Source organism: Mustela erminea, chromosome 18 (assembly GCF_009829155.1).
Source record: "Mustela erminea isolate mMusErm1 chromosome 18, mMusErm1.Pri, whole genome shotgun sequence".
Classification (NCBI taxonomy): domain Eukaryota; kingdom Metazoa; phylum Chordata; class Mammalia; order Carnivora; family Mustelidae; genus Mustela; species Mustela erminea.
Genome location: NC_045631.1, coordinates 58,897,427 through 58,923,420, shown reverse-complemented (window position 1 = coordinate 58,923,420; position 25,994 = coordinate 58,897,427). Strand labels below are relative to the sequence as shown.

General features: G+C 65.9%; 1 protein-coding gene across 14 annotated transcripts in view; it reads left to right on the top strand.

Moving 5' to 3' along the window:
• The window catches only part of RBFOX3 (RNA binding fox-1 homolog 3), a 397,113-nt gene that overhangs the window by 367,066 nt on the left and 4,053 nt on the right, over positions 1-25,994 (top strand). For 10 of the 14 annotated variants that reach the window (XM_032320550.1, XM_032320543.1, XM_032320549.1 and 7 more), the window contains 10 exons: positions 8,216-8,470; positions 14,711-14,848; positions 16,701-16,754; positions 17,867-17,959; positions 19,349-19,409; positions 22,593-22,646; positions 22,860-22,992; positions 23,458-23,635; positions 24,346-24,407; positions 25,526-25,604. In XM_032320550.1, coding sequence (XP_032176441.1) covers positions 8,249-8,470; positions 14,711-14,848; positions 16,701-16,754; positions 17,867-17,959; positions 19,349-19,409; positions 22,593-22,646; positions 22,860-22,992; positions 23,458-23,635; positions 24,346-24,407; positions 25,526-25,604 — 1,074 coding nt within the window. In that variant the 5' untranslated portion in view covers positions 8,216-8,248. The remainder of the gene's footprint in view (positions 1-8,215; positions 8,471-14,710; positions 14,849-16,700; positions 16,755-17,866; positions 17,960-19,348; positions 19,410-22,592; positions 22,647-22,859; positions 22,993-23,457; positions 23,636-24,345; positions 24,408-25,525; positions 25,605-25,994) is intronic. The other 4 variants (XM_032320553.1, XM_032320551.1, XM_032320542.1 and 1 more) reach the window with 4 other exon arrangements.

The following is a 25,994-nucleotide window of genomic DNA, read 5'->3' as shown; positions in this document are numbered from 1 at the left end:
TGCTTCTGCCGGTCTCCACGCTTCCTGGTGTGCCCCAGGCAGCTAGCACCTGGCTCCAAGTGGGCCCTCTGTGCCTCTCCGACCGTCACCGAGTTCACCGCGCCGCTGCTCCGTCCCCGCTGGTGGAGACGCAAGGCCAGCCCTGCCTGCACTTCCCCCCCAGGGTCCCTTTCTGGAATCCTGCTTGTCACGGGTCCTGGGCCAGTCTCCACCGTCCTGGGAGACATCCAGAAACCCTGTGATACTCCTGCCCGGTGCGCCTGGAATCACGGCGGGACGCCTTCCCCAGAACCGGAACCGAGCACCGTGTAGCAGGAGCGGAGCAGAGCTCTGGCGCGCGTGCTCGCCGGGGATGGGAGTCGGCAGGCATCTGGCCGGTTCCCTTGGCACCATCGCGGGCCCGGCTTCGTCTCCGTGCCTCTCTGAAATTTCATCTTTCTCCCCAAAACTTCACTTTCTAGCCGTTGGCACATTAAAAAGAGAAAGTAAGACCGTCCCCTCCGGTAAAATTCTCCGCGACCTCTCCCACTCTTGCCCCTCCCCCGGTCACCCTGAGCGTCCGGATGCGCTCCCACGGCCCTGTCCCTGTGTTCTCTGCAGCGGCCCCTCGCTCCGTGAGACTCCCTCCCGTGGCCCCCGAGCCAGCCTCGCTGGGCCGACCCAGCCCGTGAGGGCCTCCTTCTCAGCAGGCGGGTGTCTGCCAGGCCCCCCTACCCCTGACAAAGGGAAGGCGCTGCGGCCAGGGCGACGGTTCGGAACACCGGCCTGGATTCAGAGCCAAACAGAGCCGTTCGCCTGCGTCCCCTGACCCGTAAGAGGGGAGCTGCCACGATGCGTCCCCAGACCCGCGCTGGGGAAGAACGGGTGCAGCCGAGCCGGTTCTCCGTGCCTCGGAGGGTCGGCCGTGGGAGAGCGAGTCCATGGAAGGCAGTTGGTGCAGGCCCCGAGGCTGAGCTGGGCACTGGGCGGAAGTTTCCAGAAGGCGGATTTCAGTTCAGTGCGTGGAAGAGCTTTCTGGCAGAGCTGTTCCAAGACCGAGGGAGGCTTTGTGTTGGTCGTGAGCAGAACCCGGTGGGGGCGCCTGTGTCCCAGTTTGCCTGGCGGGCCAGGTCGGGTGTCGCCTGCAGGCAGAGACGTGAGCCACTGGCTTGTGTGTGCTCGGGACGGCGGGCCGGGGCAGGGGGTGGGGAACCTCCTTCCAGGCTGGGAGGTCAGAGCCATGAAGTCCCTCGGCTCAGCTGTCATTGGAGGCTGCGGGGACTTGAACCGCAACCTGCTGCCTGCCGGGGGTCCGCCGCAGCTCAGCCCACCTCCCCTCCCAACACTGATTCCGCACGGACCCCGGGAGCGCTGGCGGCCGGCTCTGGAATGCTCACAGAGGCTTTCTGGACTGGAGACTCCTGGAAACCAGCCCTCCTGTCCTCGTGGCCCTGTGAATTGTCACACACTGCGTGCCTGTGGACACTGTGGCCCGGGTTTGGGCGCTCAGTGTCTGTCCGTCCCATCATGGTTCCAGCTTCCGGGGGCGTGAGCCGTGGCATCTCCAGGACCCAGCCCTGGGCCCCACTCCCCACTGCCCTCCGCCACGTCCACATAACAGCTGTGGACTTCATGCTGCAAGTCCCTCACACCTCCTGCTCCCTCGCCTCGTGGCCTGTGGCCCGGGTCCCCTCCGTGGGATGCAGCTTGTGACCCCCAACTCTTGGGTCACCAGGAAGTCCCTGAGTCTGCAGACTCCTAGGGCAGCAGGCCCCACTGGCTGCCAGTGTGGGGCCGACCCCAGCCCGTTCACCTCAGTGTCCTGGTGCCAGGGACGTATCAGTGTGTGACAGGGAGGGTCCAGCGCCTCGAGGCAGGGGCCTTTGCAGGAAGTGGGGCGGGCAGGTCACACCCGCACGGTTTGGTGGTCTGTGCCCAGTCACCCTGCCCCGCCTGCTTCCGCCCTGTCTGGAAGCCGGCTTTGCCCAGAGCGGGAGGAATGGCTCGTTGCCCAGCCTCGGCCGCCAGCCTCCCACAGCAGCCTGGCACGTGGGCCCCGGGCATGTGGCGCCCTCCTTCCTGGGGTTGAGGAGTCCAAGAGCCAATTAGGCTGATTGTCCTGGAGGGACTGTGAGCAGGAGGAGCCAGAGGGACTGTGTGGACAGAGGAGTCCGCGTGGGGCTCCGTCGGCGGCCACTCTCCCCTCCCCTCCCCCCTGCTCGCCTGGCATTCCGCCAGCCCATCACAGCACCTCCCCCTGGGACCCTCACCCTGGAGGACAGGAACACACGGGCCGAGGGACCTGGGAACAGGCTGGGGTAGAGCACGCTTTCGGCCAGGATGTGGGCAGACATTTGTTGAGGGGGTTCTTAGCTCTAGATCTTAGAGAGGAAGATGACGGGTCCCCCCGCCCAGCCTCTCCTCCGGGCAGACAGGTCACCATCCCCTTCCACAGACCAAGAGGTAAGGCTGAGCCCAGCGCCACTCAGAAGTCGAGGGTCCTGGTACCAAGGGCAGGGCTGCAGAGTGTGGGGCCAAGACAAGGTAGTTGTCCAGGGCAGGGGGGGGGTGGGCGTCCCTGAGAGGCCGGCCGCCCCCGCGCCCCCCGCCCCTTGCAGAGCTGCCTGCCTGGTCCGTTCCTCCACATCATCAGGATCCAAAAGCCAATCAGTGGCTGCCTCGCTCCCCGGGACGGTTCCAGGCGACTTTACTTACAGGGAGACTCTTTTCAGCCGTGTCTGGATGGTGGGTGGAGGGGCCTGCCAGGGACCAGGCAGGACCCCAGAGCTGGTGGCGATGGAGCTGCCACCACCTCACAAGGGGTGAGGAGGAAGCAGCGAGTGGGACCGAGAAGCAGGCAGGGTCCTGCAGCGGGCCCCCTGCAGAGGAGGCCCAGTCCCCGCTGGTCCAGGGCAGAGAAGCCTGAGACAGCCTCCCAGGGAGTAAATACCCCAGACCCACTGTCTGCCCTCTGGACACCGGAGGCCGAGGGGTGCGGTGCACGCCAGTCACCCTCCGACGAGGGGAGAGCTTGCTGTAGGGACTCCGTGCTGTGGCCCTCGGGGCACACGTGGCACTGTCGGTGACCGCTGTCGTGGCACGGTCACTCATTCACTAGGTGCCCGTCCGTCGCGGTCCGGCTGCACGTCCTTGGCGCTCGGGGTGTTTGAGATTCGTCAACGGGCGGGACCCGAGGCAGACAACACACGCCAGCCGCATCGGGACTCTGAGATGGAGAAGGGCAGAACCGGGTTGGGGTGGGGAGTGCAGAGTGAGAAGGGGACACGGAAGGGAGACTGCCATGAGGTGTGTGGGAAACAGCGTTCCTGCCCTTGGGGCAGCCAGGGCAAAGTCCTTGAGGCCAGAACTGGACGTGCAAGGGGCAGCGGGGACGTGTCCCGCATAGAGCACTCCAGGGGGGTGGAGCAGGACAGGAGGGCCCAGGAGGAGGGGGTCAAGGTCATCATCAACAGAGACCCCGTTGGCACTCTGAGTTTACTTAGAGAGGACTGGTTGTAGGGGCCGAAGCAGAAACAGGAAGACTAGGGGAAGTCATGGGGGCCAGTCCTAGCTGGGAGCCACGTGTTGACCAGATGGTTGGATTCTAGGTGTGGTTGAAGGCAGAGCTGATGGGACTTCCTGCTTGATGGTTTGGAGTGGACGAGAAGAGAGGTATCACCCCACGTGTGGGGCTGAGCCCTGGCCTGTGGGCAGGGGATGACCTCAAGAGAGGCAGATTTGAGAGGGACAACAAGGTGGGAAGCAGGAGTCCCGTCGGGTAAATCAAGCTCGAATTATGTATGAGGGGCATTGGCAGCGGACGGCAGTTTGAATTCTTGGGGGAACCCCAAAATGGAGACACCACTTGGGGGTGGACAACACACAGATGGTATTTTTAAACTGAGACTAAGAACCTTAGCTCTGGCCGTAGAAGAGAGGGTCCAAAGACTGGGTTTGGGGGTCCCCAACATCTGCGGGTTGGGGAGATGTAAGGAAGCGGAAACACAGACACAGAAGGAACTTCTGGTGAAGGAGAACCAACACGGCGCGTTCTGACCAAACCGAGACAGGACAGTGTTTGCAGAAAGAGGAGTCAGTGCCGCGGAGGGACCAGGTCCGGTGAGATTTTCCACATGGCAGACGTGGAAACCCTGACAAAGGTGGTTCCAGGGAGCAGCGGTGCCAGGAAAACCAGTTTGGAGTGGGCCTGAGAAAGAGCGGGAGTCAAGGAATCGGAGGCCGCCGGTGAAGGCCGCTCGTCCCACGACTTGGTTCTGTAGGGAAGCCGCGCATGGGGCGTGGAGGCTGACGGGCCGTTGGGTCCAGGAGGTTCTCCCGCACCCGTTACCGGAGAGACTGCGGCGAATCGCCCGGGCCGTGAGCGTGCACCGGGGAGAGGGCGGGGCCGTAGGCTACGCGGGGCGCAGGCCGTCCGGTGAGCGTGGGCGTTCTCCTCTGGTTTCTGCCGAAAGCAGGAAGCAAGGACTCCGCCGCACCCTGAATACGCCCCGTCTCACCTGATCTCCGAAGCTAAGCAGGGTCGGGCCTGGTTCGTCCTGGGATGGGAGGAAATACGGAAACTGCATCCGTCAGTGGTCAGTGATCTCAAGTGAATCCTTCAGGGTCCCGTTGTGTTGGTCTCCGGGAGTGTGGGCCCCGGAGTGCAGTGGCAAGGGCTGGGTCTGGTCGGTTCTATCCGGAAACCGTGACGACAGGAGAGGGGCGTCCGTTTGCAGAGCCGAGCCGTGATGACTGTTCGGGTACTACTGGGTTCCCCTGTCTGCCCGCCCACCCGTTCCTCCGCCTGCTGGTCCGTTGGTCTGTTCCTGCCTCCGTCCGCCCCCCACCTCTGCACAGAACCACTCACCTCATGTGCGTCGAGACTCTTCTGAGTGCCGCAAAGTGTCGTGCTGAGTGCAGGGACATGGGAGCAGAGTCCGAGGGGCTCTCGTGCTCTGGGCATTTCCGGTTCCCCGGGGAGCCAGACATGTTCCCAGGCTGCTCTGAAACAAGGCCAGCGGGTATGAGCCCCAGCCTCGCAGGAGGCGTTCGCTCGGCTCATGCCGCAGAGCTCAAGACTCTCCTCCACTCTGGCCCCCGCAGGCCAAGGAGAGGGAAGAGCAGGAATGCGCCAGCGCTGGCCGCACTGCCCTCTCTGAGTCAGGCACTGCACGCCCTCGGGTACCCCCGATACCCTCTGCTCTTCCGTCCACGTCTGGTCTCGGGGCCCTCGGTCCGAGCTGCACAGCGGAACCTCATGGGAAAATTTGGTTGTAAATCCACTCAGTCGCCCCGGGGAGGGGTCCAGGGATGAGATCGGCAGCCAGGGTGCGGGCCACTCAGCTGACCAACCACTCCCAGCGTGGCGTGGAGGGGACGCAAGGGCGATGGCCTTCTCCCCCAGGACCCACCGGATCACACTGGCTAGCTTTCAGTCTGCATTTCTTCTGTCCAGGCACCGTGATGACCTCTTGCAATGAGGGAATTTGTTCAAAGAAGATGAATGGTCACCCAGGACCACCCAGTGGCCAAGAGGGAGGCCTTCCCATGTATCCCAGGCTCTGACTCTATCTCTGGGCTGTGAAACCTCATGCCCCGCACCAGTCCCCCGTGAAGGGCCACAGTCGTGCGTGCAGGAGCAGAGGGGACGATCTGAGAGCCAGGCGATCTGTGCTGCTGTCCTGCTCCTTCTGTATCAGCCTGACGCGTCGCTCAGTCCCTGTGCCTCAGTGTGCCCAGCTGTGAAATGGGGATGTTGATCGCCTGGTGGGTTGGAGGCCGATTCCGTGAGTTCGTGTGCAGAAAGCACGGTGTGCCCAGATGTGCTGATTTATTATCCTGTCCCCGTGGCCCTGGATGTACCATCTCACAGCTGCCTCCTGCCCACCCAGACCCCTTCAGACCGGGGCATCGAGCCCCAAACACGCTGCCCTCGTGCCCCGCCTTTGTGCTACAGGCTCCCTGAGGGTCTGGGCTCTGGGCTCCAGTCCGTCCCGGGAGCCACTGCAGTGGGAGTGGCTACTGTCACTAGTCCTGAGGGACCCCGGGCAGAGGGGGCGGGGGCGGGGCTGAGAAGGAGCCGCTGGAGAAGAGCCCCCCCTTCCTGGACACTGGAGCGGGGAGGGACGTGGGGGCTCCGGAGAGATGTGAGTTAGTGAAGGTTCTAATCAAATATTTATCAGTTAATTGATCTCTCGCGGCTGCTGACAGCGCCGTCTCCCTTCCCCGGGCCGCCTCCTCTGCCTCCTCCCTCCCACTTCCCTCACCCCTGTCCTGGCCTCCGTCCATACCAGCCTGGGTCCCCTCCCCCCCCACCAGCTCCCACCTCCCCCGAACCCGCCTCTTCTCCTTCCCACGGCTGCTAACGGTCGGTCATGGGACTTTGTGGGCTACTTTGGAGCCGTGGCGGGGCGAGGGGGGTCCAGCAAAGGGCGTGCACTCCCGAGCGTGTGTGATGCACACACGTGTTTCCCTCCCGCTGTCTGGAGCTCAGATGCCGCCCCCATCTCTGCAGGCAGAGGGTGGGACAGGATTTTTCTGCTCGTGAGGCCACTGCTGATCGGGGTCAGGGGTCACCCCAGGAGCTAGGGGCAGTGAGAGCAGAGGCTGGAACTGGGGTTTTAAAGGGGCTGGTCTCCTGGCAGAGAGTTGGCCTCAGGCCTGCCGCCAGCAGAGAGACAGTCGGTTGGTGGGGGCAGGGCCCTGGGCTGTAGGCAGAAGGCCCAGCCTGGGTCCCGTGCACAGTCCCCAGCACCGTCGGGAGGCCGGGCCCCTCAGGTCCCCTCGCGCTCTGGATAATTGTCTGCATTCGCTCCCGCCCGGCAGAGTCCGCCGAGGCCGGGGCTGCCCGTCCTGCTCCACTTCCCGCCAGAGCCACGGGCCTGGTCCCTGTCCCCGTCCAGACACCCGGAAAACAGCTGTGGGCCGACTGAGGAGTCAGGATGAAGACCAGAGTGAGGCCGGGCGTGTTCTCTGGAACGAGCCCCCGTCTCACCGAGGCACGGGCGAGGAAACAAACCTCGAAACAGGCCCAGGCCGGGATGATGGGGCCGGCGCGGCAGGGCGCGGGGCTCCTCCTCCGCGAGATGTCAGGCGGCCATAAGGGCAGGCTGTCCGCGTCTGCGCAGGGGTCCGTCCACACTGGGGAGATACTCAAGTGAGGGATGGCACTAGTCCCTCCAGATGGTGGGGACATTCTCTGCCCTAAGGACACTCTCGGAAAGCCAGAGAGTGCCTCACCTGCTCAGAGGGGCTGCAGCAAACCTGCCTCCCCCGACAACCGTCTGTGTCCTCAGTGGGGAGCAACGAGCGGGAGACGCCAGAACCCCACCCCACCGCCGACAGCGTGAGGGCCCTCGTCCGTTCTCTGGGGCCGAGGGGCTTTCTCCCGGGACTCCATCAGGGCTCCCATGGGTGCCCAGGTGCGGGAGGTCTGAGGTGTAGGCGAGAACTTGCATCGCCGACAAGCTCCCAGGCGAGGCTCCTGAGTCCAAGCAGCCCGTGGGAAGAGCTTCTACCCTGTATTGTGGCGGGAACCCTGCCCCAGGGCCCTGGCTTCTAGAAGTCCCTGGGGCAGCAGGCCTTCAGGGACGGGGTGGGGGCTTCCAGAGATCCACTCGGGGTGTCTGGAGACAGAGCCAGGATCTTCCATACCCCACAGACAGCATCTCTGCATCAGGGCGGTGATGGGGGCCCTGTGGTGCCGGGCTCCCGGTTCCGTGGGATCAACTCTTACCCTCTTTCCCTCAAGCTGGGAAGGGGTGCTCCTTCCCCACTTTACTGATGGGAAAACCGAGGCTTAAAACCTTCATAAGGCAGGAGGGGGAGGCGTGGCTCTGAGGGAGGCGAGAGGGACCCCGTGCTGCCGAGTGCTGCCGAGTGCCGACCCGTGTCTCAGTGGGATCCGTGTCTCCCGGCAGGACGGCTTCCCCAGGGCTCACTGGGCAGATACCGGGCAGAGGGGTGCACAGGGTCACGCGGTGTTATTTCCTACAATTGCATAAGCTTAATGTGGGTTTGACAAGTATGCATCAGGGGTCTCAAGCCCTGCACCCCCCAACCCCGGCAGGGCCCTCCAACAGCTCAGATCTGGTGCCTCATGTCAGGGAGGCCCCCCCATGCAGAGGGCTTGGGCTGTGCTTCTGGAAACCACTGCTCGGCCCCTGAGCTCTCGGAAGGGGGCAGAGGGTCCAGGCCTGCCAGCCATCTAACCAGCCCACTGTCTTTCCCTCCGCAGGGCAATCAGGACGCCACGGCTCCGCCTGAAGCGATGGCCCAGCCCTACCCCCCTGCCCAGTACCCCCCTCCGCCCCAGAATGGCATCCCCGCCGAGTATGCGCCCCCGCCTCCGCATCCCACGCAAGACTACTCAGGCCAGACCCCGGTCCCCCCGGAGCACGGCCTGACCCTGTACACACCAGCACAGACCCACCCGGAGCAGCCGGGCGCCGAGGCCAGCACACAGCCCATCGCCGGGGCCCAGACAGTGCCGGTAAGGGGCCCCGCGAGCCCACCGCAGGGAGCGGGCCCGCCCAGAGGGGAGGCGTTGCGGGGGGCCGGGAGGGCCTGCCGAGGGAGGGGCTGGAGGTGGCTCTGGGGTGGACGGGCAGGTCTTTGCGGCCTTGGAGCTGTTCTCCAACACCAGCCCCCCAGAGCAGCAGACTCCCCTCATATGGGAGATGGAGCCTCCCGGCTGGGCAGCCAGCACCCCGTGCCTGCGAGGTGAGCGGAACGGCGAGCCCAGGGCCCAGGTGTCTGCCCAGGCAGGGACAGGGCAACGGGACAGGAGGCTGAGGGCCCCTCGCGTGTCTCGGGTGGCGGGCACGGCGATCGTTTCTAATCACTCGTAATCTACCTGCTTGGCTGCTGTCCAGTCACAGAGCCTCACTTGTGTGGTTGTAATGCGGTTCCGAGGAGAAAGTGCTGAGCCGCGCGCTTCTCAAAGGAGCGTGGCCAGCGGCGGCCGGGGGGGTGGGACTGGGGGCGTCCCATGAAGGCAGCACCCCCCCCCCCGGGGTCCTGCAAAAGCGCAGCCGGCCCCACCCCGGCCCCCCTCCCTGTGGCCGTCTGCACGTGCCCACTCCTGCCGCAGCTCCCCGGCTTTGGGATCGTCCCACTGTCTCTGCTGGCTCCCTCCTGGTGTGGGCTGCCGGGGCCGGGCAGAAGGCCAGCTGACCCCGTGCTGCCCAGGAGCGGCCTGGCCCTGGCAGCCTCCCGATGGGCGCCCCATCCCCTGCTCCCTCAGCCTCCACCCCCCACCCCCCATCCCCCCGTCCCCCCCGTCCAGCCTGGCTCCAGGGTCACCATGTGGACCCAGATACCGCCCACCCTCCCGGTGTGGACCGTAGCGCCCGCGCTGCCCACTGGGGTGGAGACATTCGTGTGGGACCCAGCCCGTGCCCTTCCGCCCTGAGTGGAGTGCCACAGCTGCATGAGACGTCTCCACTCCCCGCGTCCCCATGCGGGGTGTCTAGACCTGTGGACAGCCCCCGCCACCCAGTGTTCTGGGCCATCGACCTGGAAGCCAAACCATCCATTCCTTTGGGGCCGCTCTGCTTCTGCTTCCTCAAACCCGCAACGTGGGTGTGCTCAGAGCAGAGCCAGAGGGGCTCAGCGTGACCGCGTCCCGGCTGGTGGACGGTCTCCTTCCGGTGGGCCCTGGTGAACAGTCTGTATCCGCCCGACTTCCCATGACATGGCCTCCTCACGAGCAAAGGGCGAGGCCCGGGATTCGCCTGGCTGGAGCGCAGGAGACCAGGGGGTCAGACCGGCAGGGGCACGGACGGGGACCGAGAGCGAATGCCTGCACCCCAGGAACGGGCCGGGAGGCCTCCCTGACACCGGAGCGCCACGTGCGGCCGGGCCGCCAGGAGCACCCTCACTCGGCCCACGGTTGTGGGGACCCTGCTGTGCGCCTCACTGAGCCGGCACAGGGGGGCACGGGGAAGACAGCACTGGCCCTGCCCTGCGGCGGCCACCACAGCCCACCCGTCAGGGACGTGAAAGCCAACAAGGGGCCAGTCGCGGCCTCCCTGCCCGTGACAGAATATGGGCCCTGGAGGGGGCTCAGGAGTCCCGGAAAGGATTCGGTCCTGCTGAGAGGTGGGGGTCTCACTTCTGGAGCCAGGCGCCTCCCGAGGAAAGCGCGGGCCCGAGAGCATCCCAAGCCTGGCCAGTGGGGCCGCCTTGACCTTCCTTTTTCCAGCCCAGGTCTCTTCAAGTCCTGGAAGGGGTCAGGGTCTGGGGGTCTTCCATCTGGGGATACAGAGGAGAGACTGTTCCTGGACATGTCCCGAGGCCAGATGGTGTGGCTGCTGGGGACGCAGAGGTCGTCAAGACACCCAGGCAGAGACAGCCCCGCTGGACGGCGGCGCGGAGCCTGGATGTTTACACAAGCAGCGGCGTCCTGCCTCGGGAGGAGCTGGAGAGGGCAAGGGCACCCCAGCCTGCCCGAAGATGCCAGTAGCCACCTTCTTCCCAAAGGCCCTGCCCAGTGCTCCCAGCTAAAAGCTCAGCACCTCCGCGCTCTGTCAGCTGCCCCACGTCTGTCCCATCCTCGCGTGAAGATGCCTCCGCTCACTGAAGCCTCCCCTGGGTCCTCCTCACCCATCTCGGGGTCCAGAGGCGGGGTACAGGGCACCCTGGAGTCTGGACAAGGGAGTACAGGGCAGCGGGCAGTGCGGACTACGGCCTCTGTCCAGATCTGCTCTCTCCCAAATGTGGATTCTGCTGGTCATCGCGGTGTCTCTGCAGAAGCGGCACAGGGTGCTGTGCAGGACAGGGGCTGCTGAGGGACCGGGGTCCCTCCTGCTACTCTGCGCGGCCTGGGGTACCAGCTGGGGGCCGCCTTCCCAGAGTGCTCACCTCAAGGTCACACAGGCCCCCTGCAGGTGCTCCCCCCACCCCTGTGCTCCCTGAATCCTGGGACAGCCGGAGGGGCTTCCGCACTCAGAAACTACTCCCATTGTCCGCCTCGCCCTCTGCGCAGTGAGCCTCCCAGGGCCTGTCCCCTGGGCTGTCCCCTCCCTGGCTAGCGGGCGCTTCGGCCTTCGGCCCCCTTTGCACGTGGCTCCGGGAGCCGTCAGCAGAGGGAAAGTGGGGGGCTGGGGCGGAGTGTGAGGTGCAGAGGCTGATGGGTCCCCCCAGCCCTCCCCTACCCACCCCCTGCCTCCACGGGTGAGACCAGCCCTGTGCCGCCACCACCACCCTGGCCAGGGGCAAGCCGACGACACCCTCAGTCAGCGTGTGGCCGCAGGGGGCTCTTAGTCTGACGTCCAGAGTCCAAAGTGGGAGGACACAGCTGTGCTGAGGAAGGGGCTGCCCGTTATGACGGAAGCATAGTCACAAAGCAACGGCTCAGGCCACAAGTGGAGATGACCTCTCCCAGACCCACCAGCCCCCCAGCAGGGCTGAGCCGTGTCTGGGGAGCAGTGGACAGTCCTTACGTGAGTCCCCAGGAGCCTCTGGGGGAGCAGGGGTGAGGGGCTGCAGAGAAACGTTTCCAGGAGTCGTTTCTTCTTATGTCGCATCGCAAGCCTTGGCTCCGTCCAGCGATGAGGCGTCCTGCTGCCAGTCCCCCCGCCGGACCCTCCGGACCCTGCCCAGGGCTCTTCTGGCCTCTCCCTGTGCTGAGTGAGCTCAGGGAGGCCGCGGTGTGGGGGCTGTAGGCTCCTCCAACAGTGGGGTTGCCCTGGGCACATCTGGACCCTGGTCCACGCGGGGTCAGCTCCTGGCCTTGAATGGGGAGCATGGGGGGATGTGATGGCTAGGGTGACAGGGACAAGGAGAAGGACACAGAAGCAAAGCTCCTGTGGCCAGCTGGGGGAGGGGAGGGGTGACTGAGGCCAGTGGGGGTGGGGCACTATTGTTTTCTTTTTCCCTGCCCTGAGCACGGGGGGCAGAGGTTGCTTTAAAGGAGAGAGAGGAAGGGCAAGGCTAGTTAGTCCCAGGGAAAGGCCGCGTGGGGTGGGGGTGGGGGGGGTGGACGCCTGCCCCTCTCACCCGGCCAGGCTGCTAACACCGGGGTTGTTATGATTCAACACCAAACCCGTTCGTGTGCCCTGGGGGGGGCGAGGGAGCTCCTTCCTTGCTTGTGCTCTGGCCCCACTCATGATTCATCCCACAGGACCCCCAACACCCCATTCCCCACCCCTCTTGCCCTCAGGTGGTTCCCCTCCAAGTCTTCTGCAGAGGGTCTGGAGCTGAGGGAGGTGGGTCTGGACATGGAGACTCACAGTGGGCCCAAGGCAGAAGGGAGGCCTGGGGGGGCCCCAGACACCCCCTTGCCAAGGGCTCCCCCGCTGCTCTGGATGCCGCTGGCCGAGCTGACTTCTGCCCTCTGCTGGCCGCGGCCAGCATTACATGCCCCTCTCTGGCCGAATTCCCCAATTCAGGGCGCCTTCTTGAGTCACCTGTACCCAGGAGCCACAGAGGGCCCGGCTGTGTGAGATGCACGGGGGGGGGGGGGGGGGGCCTGGTGACAGAGGGTGCTGCCCACCCTGACCACGACACAGGAAGAGCCACACACGGTGGGTTCTGCTTCCTCTGGGAGGAGGTCTCGCACCAGTCTGCTCTCTGCAGGGATGAACAGGGCCAAGGGAGGGAGACAGCGGGGAGCAGAGGGGCCGGTCGGGAATGCCCAGGTCCCTGGCTTGGCAGGAGTCGCCCTCGGGAGGTCCCTGAGGCACCCCAAGGCCACTGACAGCGGTTCCTCCGTGGAAGGTGCGATAGCCTCCTAGGGGTGGTTGGTGACCCCCGGGCCCGGGCGCTGCCTCCCCTCCAGCCCCGCCGTGGACGCACATCACTCGGCAGCCCGGTAGGAGGGCACCGAGCACACACACGCGTCTGGACCAGGCCCGCCCCTCAGGGGGTGGCCACCCCGCTGGGACAGGTCACGCACGCCCCGGGTGAACAAGAGGACGGTGGCTTCCAGCCGCGCTGGGGATCGCGCGCCGTGTGCTGCTTGCAACGTGGGAGCGCAGAGCTGAGTGTGAGGGACCTGGGAGCAGGTGCTCGGCCTCTCCCGGCAGCCTGGGAGCTGATGGCGTCCGCGCCCCTCACCTCTGGCCCCTGCTGCCCAGAGCCTGACCGGAGGCCTCCTGGCTGGGCATCGCAGTAGGGGGTGGCCCCCTCCTTCCAGAAAGGATGAACAGGTTGACCAATGAGGGCAGCCCCTCGGGAGAGCACAGACAGACCTCCTGCCACTGGCAGGCCCTTGGGCTCCGTTTCCTCGGCTTGGAGGAGGCCTCGGGCCCAGTGGCCTGGCCCTGCCCCCCTCACCTGACTCTGGGAGGCCTGTTGTATCCGTCAGCGCTGCTTTGCTGGACCACAAGGAAACCCACCAAAAAGTGGCTTATGCGAAGCAGCGGTGCTCAGAGACGCATGGGAAGCGGTGTCTGAGCGTCTCTCCACTGCCGGTCCGCTGCCGGCACTTCTCCGGCCCTGCAGGAGGCCGTGGCCGCCAGCACTTTCCCTTGTACAAACTCCAGCATGGGTCTCGGGGACGCTCCGGCCCCTGCTCTCTCCAGGCGTGTCAGAGATGCTCAAGGTAGTCGTGCTGGAGCCAGGACACCCCTCGAGTCCCAGCCAAGGTCCTGCCTTCCCAGAAGCAGACAAGGCTCCAAGCGCAAGCAGAGGGCCAGGAACGAGAGCCCGAGAGAGCCGTGACAGAGAAGTGGGGACTGGGGCAGGCGAGCAAGGAGCAGGGACAGGCGTGTTCTCAGGCCGCTAGCCCCCCAGGGACACGGGGACAGAGTGGAGGAGCCCCAGGAACAGGTGCTGGGCCACCTGTGCACCCGCCTTGCCTGTCCCTGGCTGAGGGCCGCTCGCCAACCCTCGTGCTCTGACTGGCCATGAGTCAGAATGCGCCTCGGGGCTGGCGGTGGGCAGCGTTGCTGTGTCCCCGGGAAGGTCTAGCACCAGGTCCCAGTGAGCCGAGCGGGCCATCTCAGGGTGCCGTTGACAGAGCGCCCGCTGTGTGCCTGTGGCGTGGCGGCTCAGCGGGGACTGAACCAGGCTGACGGCCAGCCGGGCCGTGAGCGGGTGGCCCGTCCTTACAGAAGGCCACCGAGGAGGCCATCCGGCCGCCTCGTCCTCACAGGCGCTACAGGGTGAGAGGTCCTTGCCCCGTGGTAGCTTTGTTTCCTGAGCCCCGAGTCTTTCCGACCCTAATGCTCGGGTCCCCGATGGGGAAGGGCACCAACGGGCTGAACTTGGGCTGTCCCGTGCCCTGGAAGAGCAGCCACGCCGGCAGGTGCCGAGCAGCAGCGGGGAGGAGGGAGAGGCAGCCCGGGGTGGCCGCAGACAGACACACAGGCATGCGTGCCTGGGCCCTGAAGCCTCTGCACCTCCTCATCAGGTCTTGGAAACCGGGAGGGTCCCTGTCCGTGCTCCCTGAATGCAGGCTGTGTCCGGCAAAGGGCCAACCCTGACTTTGACGGTGAAGCTGAGGGACCCTTCAGGTCCCAGCCCTGCAGACAGGGCAGAGCCGGGAGAGGGGAGTGGAGACACCCCCATCCCCGGAGGCCTTGTCCTGCGTTGGCGGCCGGCGCAGCCCGCGCAGAGGCCTGGCGGCGGGAGCTCTGATGCTGAGGCAGCATGCCGGGAAAGCCGTCCGCCCCAGCACCAGGATGGGGACACCCAGGAGGTTGGGGGTTCCGGCCTCTAGACCCTCCCCTCCCTGCGGGGTGGGCGCTGAGAGGGGCAGCTCACAGCCCGGGTCCTCTGCCCGCAGCAGACAGACGAGGCGGCCCAGACGGACAGCCAGCCACTCCACCCCTCCGACCCCACAGAGAAGCAGCAGCCCAAGCGGCTGCACGTCTCCAACATCCCCTTCCGGTTCAGGGACCCCGACCTGCGGCAAATGTTCGGGGTGAGTGTGTGCGGCCCCTTCATCCCCCGACCCCGGGTCCCCCCTGCCTCCCAGGGCCAGCCCTGCCCTGACCCGAGCCGGCGGGATAGACGGGAGGAGGGAGGACCTAAGCTCACGGAGCAGCAGCGGCCGGAACACGCCCCCACGCGCTCGGCCTGTGCTCCGGGCCTCGTAGGGACCCCGCGGGCTGAGGCCAGTGCCGGGTCGGTGATGACTCTGCAGTCCCAGGGGCTTACCCAGGGCTCCAGGAACCCCGTGCCCTCCGAAGGCACCTGGACGGGCAGCTCAGCCTCCTGGCCTCAGCCCAGCCCCTGCCTCTCCCGCGTGCTGAGGGCCGAGCACTTTGTCGCTCCGGGCCTGTGACCGCGGGGCTCTGGGCAGGTGCTCCGACCGCGGGAAGCCAGCCTGGCTGTGAGAACGCACAGGGCGGGCCTTCCGTGCTGTGGCTTGAGCTGAGCGCCCCGCAGGTGCCGGGCTCACTAGGTGCCCGCGGGCGGGTCGGCGGGCAGCGGCCGGGCCATTTGTCTGAGAACCGCGTGGCCATGGAAGCCTCATGCACCTGGCCCGCGTTGGGTCCCTCACCCCAAAACCTCTTCCCCGTGGCCGGCACAGTGCCCGCCCTCACCCCTGCCACACGCTAGGCGGGCTTTGGTCCCTGAGCCCCAGCCCTGCCTTCACGCCACCACTTCCCAGATGGGATTCGTCAAAGGGGAGGTGCCCTGAGGGTGGCCCCGGGACGGACCCAGCACCCACACTGCGTCCCAAATAGCCACCGCCCTTCTTGGAGACCGGACCCCACGGCACATGGGGCTTCGAGACAGTGAGGGGCCGGTGAAATCGGGAATCATCAGGATTTGGCTCATCTTGGCCTGGACCAGGCTGCTGCCTTACAGAGCTCACCTGGACCGGGACCCTCAGTCCGTATCCCATCACCTGTCCCCATACAATGGGCACCGACTGGCGTCTGCTCACCTGTCCCCACACCAGAGCTCACCCCATCCCTGCACCGGGCTGTCCACTCGTCCCCACACCGGGGCGTCCGCTCAGCCCGTCCCCACACCGGGACAGGCGCCATCCTCCTCGTTCTGGTCTCCGTCAGAGTCGGGATTCACTGCTATGTCGCTCTGTGTCGTGTCCCTGTTCCTTTAGACACCGGCTCCCAGCGTTGTGGAATGTCGGGGACACCCATCAGTTACACACACTGGAGGCCGCAGGACAGGCCCCTGGGGACCCGGTTTTGGGGATTTCGTTTCCCATGACTGTGAGGGAGCCAGAGCTTCTCCTGGGGGTCCAGGGCCAGCGATGGGGCAGGAAGGGGCCCACCACAGCATCTGTGCCTGCCTGGCTGGCACATCCTAGATCGGTAGAGGGGTTTGGGGTCGGTGTGGTTCTGTACCCCACACAGCCCAGCCCCAGACAGCACAAGCTCTAGAGGGACGGGGTCTCTCCACAGCACTTTGTCTCTCCCGGGGCTACCTGCTCCCCTCGCGGTACCCAGCCGTTTGGGAAGGACCTGGCCTTAGCCCTTTACCCTTTAGTGTGAATTAGAGGTGGCCATCAGGAACGGGGCAGGGGAGGGGAGGTACTTGGGGAAGGCTGCCCCTTCCCCCAGTCCTCAGCCCTCACCTGGCCTTTAGGGAGGGGAAGTTCTCTCCACAGAGAACTCGGGAGGGATCTCCTGACCCCAGACCCCGCCCCACCAGGAGCCCGGCCCCTTCCCTGCAGGGGCTGGTGGAGCAGGGCAGGGGCCAGACCCGGGCAGCCGGTGAGGGTCTCCCGGGCAGCAGGCGCGCGGCCGGGGCGCTCTTAACCCACCCTCCCCTGTCTCCCCGCCCCCTCTCTGTCTCTGCAGCAATTCGGAAAAATTTTAGACGTGGAGATCATTTTTAACGAGCGGGGCTCCAAGGTGGGTGCCGCCCAGAGGCCGCCACCATTCCCGCGCCGGCTGTAGGTCCCGCCAGGCTAACCTGTGAAATGTGCGTTTCCTTCCTGGAGAGCTTCGCGCCCGAGGACCCCTGAGCTACACGGGTGCTTGTACTCCCCGCTCCTCCGCCCCGCCCCGCCCCGCCCCGCCGTCTGGGTTGTCGCCGCCGCGGCGATGTCTCTCTCTCTCTCTCCGAGCTGCCAGGACCATTCTGTCTGCGCCCGGAGCCCTGGGCCCCTTGGTCCGGGCCCTCACCTGCCCAGCCGCTCCTCCTGGGGGGGGCCGCTGGCCTGCCCAGAGCTGGAGGCTTGGGGGCGCGGCTGCAGGGTGGGCAGCGGGAGGGGGCCTGGCACGGACAAATCCTGCTCCTTGCACAGGCAAGGGAAGACTTCCCCCCCCATGCAGGCTCCTGGGGGGAAGAGGGATGGGGCTGCCCCCCCCCCCGGAGGTCCTGACCACCCCGCCCCCCGCCCCACCTTGCCCCGCAGGGGGCATCAGGGTGACCGTCCTGGTCTCTGGCCCAGGTTAGCATCTCTCTTGGAGCTTTGGCCTGTCCTCCGGGAGGTGCCAGGCCGTCGGTGCAGGCCGGGCTCGGGTCAGGCCCACAGCTGCCCCCGCCTGGGGCCCTACCCTTCCTGGGCATCCTGCCGGTAGCACCAGGGCAGGCCTCTGGGCTGCCGACCTCTCCTTCAACTCACCTGACTCAGTCCCTCTCTCTCTCTCTCTCTCTCTCTCTCCCCCCCCGCCCCCCACCCCCCACTGCCCCGCCCCCCACCCCCCACTGCCCCGCCCCCACCCCCCTCTGCCCCGCCCCCCACCCCCCACTGCCCCGCCCCCCACCCCCTCTTCCCCGCCCCCCACGCCCCGCCCCCCACCCCCCACTGCCCCGCCCCCCACCCCCCTCTGCCCTGCCCCCCCACCCCCCACTGCCCCGCCCCCCACCCCCCACTGCCCCGCCCCCCACCCCCTCTGCCCCGCCCCCCACCCCCCACTGCCCCGCCCCCCACCCCCCTCTGCCCCGCCCCCCCCCACTCCTCCTGTGTCTTCCTTCCTCTCATCCTTTTCTCTCCGTGCCTGTCCTTCTCCGCTCACAGGGTTTTGGGTTTGTAACTTTTGAAACTAGCTCAGACGCTGACCGAGCCCGGGAGAAGCTGAATGGGACGATCGTAGAGGGACGGAAAATTGAGGTGCTCAGATAAGTGCGCTGCGCAGGGCGTGCCCTTGAGAACCGCCGCTGTCGCCCAGGTGCCCCTCCCCCGCCCCGCAGCCGCCCTGCGGAGAGCCAGACCAGGGTCCCCGGAGCAGGGAGGCAGGGCCCGGCCCCTGTCCTGGCACCCCTCGGGGGTCCACCCAAGGGCTCCCATCTCTGCTTTCTGGCGGAGGCCCCCCAACTATGAGCACCAGCCAGACCCCGGGAGGAGCCCCGGAAATCATGTCTGAGGCTGGGCCGCTCCAAGGACTGAGCCAGCTCCATCTGTCCCCTGGTTGGGGGGTGCTGTTAATGCCCCTGAGCCCTCCCAGCAGGGAGCCGACGGGCCCCCCCACCTCCAACCTCACCTTCCCCAGCTGCCAGGAAGGGACTAGCCCAGAGAAGCAGCAGAGAGATGAGGCCAGGGACCCCCACTCAGGCCCCCTGCCCCTTTTCTGGTGGGCTGCCTGTGCCCCCCGCCCCAGTGCTGTGGCTCTGGGTGTCAAGCAGCTGGGCTCCTGGGCAGGCAGGGCAGCAGGAAGTGGCCAGAGAGGAGAGGGTCCGCAGCAGGTGCAGAGTCCACGGGAAGAGAAGCGGAAAGGCCTGAGGGGAGGGTTTCTGGAAGCAGAGGGGGTACTACAGGCACTGACCTCAGCCAGTGGCCATGGCCGGTGGGCACCTGGGGACGCAGCCTGAGGTCCAGGGGCTCACACTGGACGTGGGGGACACAGAATGGCCCAGACTCCTTTCTCGGGTTCCACCGCCTGCCCGGTTCTCTACTTCCTCCCACAGAGGGCTTCCCCCTCGGCTTTCTACACCCCAGTCTGCATCTCTAGGGGGAGGGTCTTAGCCCCGGGATAGGACACACCCCCGTGGCACCCACCCCCTCCTCTCCCACTGGCCTTGCTCCCGAGGGGTCCCATCAGCGCTCTCTGCTGGCTTCAGGAATGGCGCGCTACCCCCACGAGAGGGGTGCCCAGGACTTGGAAGGCCTCAGCAGCCAACAAGGGCACAGAATGTCTCAGGGCCGGTCGGTGAGGCTGAGAGCACTTTGTGGAGAGTCCCCCAGGCAGATCTCCAGTGGCCTTGGGTTGTCCGAGAGAGACTGGGCCTGGTCTGTGGGAGCAGGACATGAAGGACAAGAATCAGTGGCCGGACACGGTGCCTGAGCTGAGGGCTGGGAGCAGTGGTGGCCAAGGCTCCCTGGAGCGGGGGGCAGCACAGTGGAGAGCGGAGGCCCGGGAGGAGGGCAGGCCAGGGCTGGGTGCCAGGCGGACAGCAGCGACTGCCGTGCAGAAGCAGTGCCAGACAGGACCGGGTTGGCCAGAGGCCTACGGGAAGGCTAAGTCTCCCTCACGCTCACCTTGTCCCCCTTCTCTCTGGGCAGGTCAACAACGCCACAGCCCGCGTCATGACCAATAAGAAGACTGCGAACCCCTACACCAACGGTAAGGGGCCCAGGACCTCGGGGAGGCCGCAGGGGCCGTGGGCCCAGACACAGGCCCTGCAGGGGCCTCGGCCGCTAGAGGCCCCCCTCCCTGGATGCTGAGTGTCCCCTCGTGTCCCAGCTCTGCCGCGTCAGCAGGGGCTGGATTGGAGGAGGGCTGGGGCCGCCCACCCCACCCACAGAGTTGGCAGGACGCCTGGGCCTTCCCAAGCCCGCAGCGCACCCACGTGGACAGGCTTCGGGCACCGTGGGTGTGGTGGCCGCTTCCTGGATCATTACTTAGTTTCTAAGCAGTGAGGGGTGCCTGGGCTAGAGGCCCTGCATACTCAGTGAAAGTGAAGATTAGGGCAGTTCCCTCCCCCTGCCCTGCAGACCCTGGAAGGTCAAGGCCCCCATGGGAGCCTCAGGGTCTGTGATGCACTTCAGCTGAGCGGTCCGCCTTGCACACCCAGGGCCTGAGCCAAGGTACCCCATCCTCCTCGAAGACAGAACCGCGGAGGCCGGGTGGGGGGGTGGCCCTCGGTCCCTGCGTGTCTTGGCTCCGACCAGCAATGCAGATGGCTTACAGGCTGGAGCGCAGCCGGCAATGTTCGGGGCCTGTTTGAGTTTGTCCCCGTGCGGGGCGACGGCGGCCCTGCTCAGTCAGGATGAGCCTCCCTGCGGGTGGGCGCCTTGGCTTCTCAGCCCCCCGCCCTCCTGTCCCTGTGTGACTCGGGTGACAGGCCAGCAAGGGGCAGGACACTGGGGGGGATCCACCATGTGACCCACCAGCAGGCCCTCCCCATGGGCCCTCCTGGAGCACGACAGGGTCCGCATTTAGACTAGATTATTTTGGCTCCCATCCCAAGGACTATGAAAGCTCACGTTTTCCTAAAACTCTGGGGGTACCTGGCTTAGCCAGGGTCCCGAGCTCCTGTTGTGTGCTGGCTCAGGAAGGCAGAGCAGTCGACGGACGTGTTTAGAGGGTCAGGACGATCACTGGGAGCCGGACGCCTGCTTTACCCAAGAGCCACCCCCCCCCCCCCCGCCCGGCTCTCTGGGAGAGCCTAAGGATGTCAGGAAGCACGAATTCCGAACGGAGTCCAGCCCTGAGCGACCGCATTCCTGGTGCAGGTTGGGCACGGGAGGGAGCAGCAAGGCTCGCCCGGCAAGAACGGCCGCGTGCTCCCCACGGACCCGGTCCCAGCCCCACAGACGCCTCCTCACCGGCCTGAGCAAGAAAGATGAGGGCCGCAGTGGGCCGGGCCCGGGGTTCTCTGTGGCGGACAGTGGAGCCCAGCGTGCGGGCTCTGGTGACCCAGGCGTGTGGCTGGAACACTCCAGAACACTCAGAAGTTCGTCAGTTGAGGGGGAGGGGAGCAGAAGTGTCTGCCTCGAGCTCACCAGGTTTGACCAGGTGTTAAGACCATTTACAGAAGAAACAAAGGAGCCACCCAGGAGGGTCTCCTGCCACCTCTTCATCTGGAGTCCCGCACAGTGAAATGGAACTGGCAGCAGTGACAGAGGCTCCCGGGAGCAGTGACAGACAGAAGCCCCGGATTCGAGAATCAGTGGGTGGACATGCCGGGGCCATCTCAAGAGAAGTTCCACCTTCAGGAATGGACCCAGAGCAACCACTGGGTTGCAGCCGGGAGGAGGTGGCCTCGGGCCATTGCTCCGGGACTCTGCTCCGTCATGGGTTTTTACTAAGAAGACTCGGTTTGTGGGACTGGACATAAAACCTTTTTTCCCTCCTGATCGGGGATTTAGAGAAAGTTCCAGATTCTCAGCAGTAACGTTCAGACACAGACATGTACGCTGGTCAGGTGATGGTGACCAGGGAGGGAAGGCGGCCCACAGGGCCCTGGAGAGTGGAAAACGGGACCCCAGGAGGAGCGTGGTCGCGGACATCCGTCCTCAATGCCTTCCAGCCAGACGCCCAACAGGGATGTTAGAATCTGGGTATGAGGCCCACAGGTAGAGTCTGACACCAGTGGCCTGGTCTCGCTCTTTGCCACACTCTCCAGAGGTGTCTCGCTAGCTGGCCAGTGGGCTCAGTCCCTTTTGTCCCTCCTCACAAAGTCAAGAGGGAAATGGAACTGAGCCTTCAGGGCCTCCTGCAAACATCAGACCAGATACACTGGTAGGGCCAGGGGGCTGGGCTCGGTCAAGTATACATCCCCAGCCCGTGCTGTCTGAGCTAGCACCTGGGGCCAGAGAGCCCTCAAAGCCGGCCGGCCTCCACCCCTGGGGGCCTCAGATGGAAGCAGGCTGCACTCCTGCACCTCGTCACTGGTGGGAGAGGAAGACTGGCCCAGAAGCCCAGGGCCCCAAGCCAGGGGCCTGAGCCCAGCCCCCCGCGGACGGGGAGAAGCAGCAGGCGAAGACGACAGCTGGGGGCTGGGAAATGGCCAGGAGTGTGGGTATGGTTTGGGTCTGGCTCTGCCACTTGCCAGCTCTGGGCTGTGAAGCTGCTGCACCTCCCTGAGCCTCCACTTGCTCATCCGTAAAAGGGGGGGGGGGTGACACCCACCTCCTTGGCTGGGTTTAGACCAGCGTGAGGGTCTCAGGAAATGTCAGTCGTCTTTATCATTACCTCGAGTCCTAAGGCCCTTTCCTCCCCAGGAAGCCTTTCCACTGGCTGCTCTGGGGATGGCCAGGACAGGACAGCAGTGGGGAAGGAGCTCCGCCCCAGGGCAGAAGCTGCGGGGCAGGAGGTGGGAGGAGGCTGCGGCAGAAGCCCCGCCCCTCACGGCTGCGAGGACCCTGCCCCGAAAGCAGCCAGGCCTCCTAAGGGGACAGTGCTCGGATGCCTGGGCTCTGTCTTGTGCTGAAGCAGGGGCGCCGCCAAAGCCCTCATCCCGGCTGTGGGCCTGCAGATGTCCCTTCCTAATGCCGGCAGAGACTGCAGACTCCGAGCTGCAGGGCTGGGGCCCCGGGCAGGCTTGGTGGGGAGGGGTGGAGTCACAAAGACAGATGGGTCAGGAGTGACTTGGTCCCTGGCATTTAGGGAGCAGAAGGTCAGACCCGGTCAGGCTGCAGCATCCCGAGAGGGGCCGCGTGCCCTCTGCTCGCCCTGCCTGCAGAAGGAGGGGTCCAGCCAGGCGTCTGCAGAGGCCCCGCCCTACGTGGGAGGCCCCGGGACGGTGTGAGGTGGGGAGAGAATGGGGAGACGGTGACTGCGGCTGTTTTGCTTCTCTTCCAGGCTGGAAGCTGAACCCCGTGGTAGGCGCCGTCTACGGGCCTGAATTCTATGCAGGTACAGGCTGGAGCCGTCGTTCCGGGCCGGTGGGGGCGTGGCCAGAGGGCGTGGCCGGGCGGGAGGCGTGGCCGGCGCGCGGGCTGGGGCGTGGTCGCGCAGGTGTGGCTGGGCGGGGCCAGGTGTGGCCGCCCCCGGCGGACCCTTTGGCCTGCCCGCACTGTCTCTGGGCCTTTCCTCTCACCGCCTCTTCTCTGGCCCCCTTTCCTGCAGTGACGGGGTTTCCCTACCCCACCACGGGCACAGCCGTTGCCTACAGGGGCGCGCACCTACGGGGTCGGGGCCGGGCCGTGTATAATACGTTTCGGGCTGCGCCGCCCCCGCCCCCCATCCCAACTTACGGAGCGTGAGTACCTGGGGACGCACCGGGAGGGAGGCATGGAGAACGGCCCAGGGGGTGCGGGGAGGGAGGCCTTGGGCAGCCAGAGGGGCGAGGCAGCCTTTCCAGAACTGCGGGGTGCTGCGGGAACCCCCAGACCTTCACACTACAGTCACCCCCATATCGTACCCCAGCCCCATCCTGCCATGGGAACCAAGGGCCGCTGGCATTTGGGGGACATTTAGAGCCCCAGCACCTTGCTGGATGATTGGATGGGGTCATGGTTGGCCCTTGAGCTCAGCGAGGGCCTGCTCTAAGCTCTCTCTGGTCCATTCCCCTGGGCCCAGTGCCCTCTGCCTGGATTCGGGGTGCAGCTGCCTGGGCTGGGGTGGGGTGGGGGGAGGGTAAGCAACATGGGCCGAGGGGCCCATGGCTTTGTGGGAGAACGGAGCTGACCAGCAAGGGTGTTACTCTATTGTTATACCAAAACAGGGCACTGGAGCAAACGCTTGTTAAAATGCCAGTCCCATGGGCAGGGCTGGCACCCTGCCCCCTCCCTCCGCAGACACCGGAGCCGGCCTACCCCACCTCTCCAGCGTTCCCACCACTCTCTTGTCCGTTTGCTTCCAGGGTCGTGTATCAGGACGGCTTTTACGGTGCTGAGATTTATGTGAGTGCACCCCGGGGGGCTGGGGGCTGGGTGCGGGGACAGCGGTCCAGGCCTTCCGCTGATTTCCAGGGTCTTCCCCTCCCCCACCCATCCCCCCATCCTTGGAACCCGGGAGGATGAGAGTGCCCAGGACACGGGGTCCCTGGGGACCTCGGCATAGCTGAGCCTGGGCTGTCTGTGCCCACATCTTCTCCGGTCCACATGACACTGGGTGATGGGGACAGGGGTGGCTCTCCTGTTTCCCTAACCACACTGGGGTCACTGAGCCCCCGTGGGCACCCACGTTGTCTGAGCAGTTGCCCATAATTCAACAGTCCCTTTGTGCCAGGGTCAAGACGTGATCTGAGTCTGCCCTCGACCCTTCCCAGGACCCAGGAGGGCACCCGGAGTCACTCATGGGTTCTCGGCGCCCCCGGCATCAAATTCAGGGGTTCACTGGGCTGGTGGCAGGTCTCTGGGCACTGGTCATGAGTCAGAACCACAAACACAGCCAGACATATCACTGGGGCCCACCGGTGTGTGTTGAACCTGTGCCCACTCCCTGCCCTCGAACCGGACCAATGTTTGCGGGCTGTAGACCTCCGGTAGACCAGAAGCTAGGTGCGCGCAGGCCTGCGCCGGCCGGGGCTCTCGGGGCCTCGACAAAGGTTGGAAGATGTGTCCGCACCACTAAGTCCCTGTGCTGTCTCTCCCTCCCCCTTCCCCTGCAGGGGGGCTATGCAGCCTACAGATACGCTCAGCCTGCAGCGGCCGCAGCAGCCTACAGCGACAGGTATGGCTGGGACAGCGATCGGGGTGAAGAGGGACAGTAGGACCATGGGGCCCTGGGCAGGGCGGGTGGGCTCAATAGACAGGAAGACTTCCCCACGGCCCAGGCCTGGGGCCTGGTGGCACAGGGTCTGGACTTGGACGGAGGGGAGCATGTCTGAGTCCCCTGAGCCCTCGAGCCCCCTATTTCTTCAGTCAACTTCCTACTGGCATGGCTGGGGGAGGCCGTGAACCCCAACCCCAGTTCAGTTCTCCTCTGACTCCCAGCCCTGGAGGCCTGACCCCCTCCCCAAGTGCTGGAGGCGCCCCCGCCGACTTCCCGTAAGCAGGAGAGTTAGGAGGCCCCACTTCTGCCCCCAGATGCCCCTCTGACCCCGCTCAAGGAGCGTGCCCTCCTTGCCGGGGGGCGTGGTACAGTGTAGTGACACCAGGGGGACGGTGTGGCCATTAGAGAGCTGCCAGCCCCCTGGCCAGCTGCAGAGGCCAGGGGTGGGGTTAGCTCTGGGTCAGGAGGGCGGGATGCAGGGGCTGTCCCAGGGGTGGCCTGGCCTGGCACACGGGCACAGAGTCCTCCCACCGGGCACGTGCTGGGCTCTGGCCTGATGGCCACCTGTCCCTGCCACCCAGGGGCACCCATGGACCCACACCATCTCACATGGGGGTTTATGGGGTGCACGGCGGGCCCAGCCTGCCCTGCAAGAAGCTGGCATTTCACACACGCACTGAACAGAATGAGAGGAAGGTCAAGGGGCCACAAGACACTTTGTGGTGACCTCCCTGCCTGTCCCCACGTCCTCTGGTCCTGCCCTGAGCCTCTCCGCAGCACCCTGCCCTTATTCTGGGGCTCGAGCTTTCCTCCACCGCAGCTCTGGGAGGGCCCCTTTTACCTTCTGTGCGGCCCCTTGTCAGGGTCAGTGGACACTGGGAGACGTGAGATGGTGGCCAGCCGCGTTCTGGACGCTTCGTTCTAAACGGGCAGAAAGGCTGGGGAGGTCATGCAGGGGCGGGGGGCAGGGCTGGCTGGTGGGTGGGTCGCCCTGGAGGACACTCCCGAGATGTCTGGCGGCAGGGGGAGACTCGCCCGCCGCTCACCAGCCTCCCTCCCTGCGCCCGTCTCCCTAGTTACGGCAGGGTCTATGCAGCCGCTGACCCTTACCACCACACCATCGGCCCTGCGGCGACCTACAGCATCGGAACCATGGTAAGGAGGTGGGGCCGGCCCGGCCCTGGGCACCGGCTGTGGCGAGGAGGGCCAGGCGCCGCGGCCAGGAAGGGGTGGGCAGGCCCTGCGAGTGACGCAGCCCTCTGAGCAGCGCGCGGAAGGACCAAGGCCTAGATGGAAGTTGGGGGGAGGCTGTGCCCCTTGGTGCCCCCGGGGACTTCGGGGGAGGCAGTTCCGTCCGGATGGGCGGCTGCCCAGTAAGGACCTCTGACCCACTGGGGAGCACCCGGGATGCCTGCTATTCCCCGTTCTCCAAGGCTCCGGAGGCCAGGAGGGCCTGCGCGCCTCTCGTGGGGGTGTGTTCGCCGCGGCCCGTGTGTCCTGTCGTCCCCTCCTCCCCGCCCCGGCACTGACCTTTTCCTCCTTTCA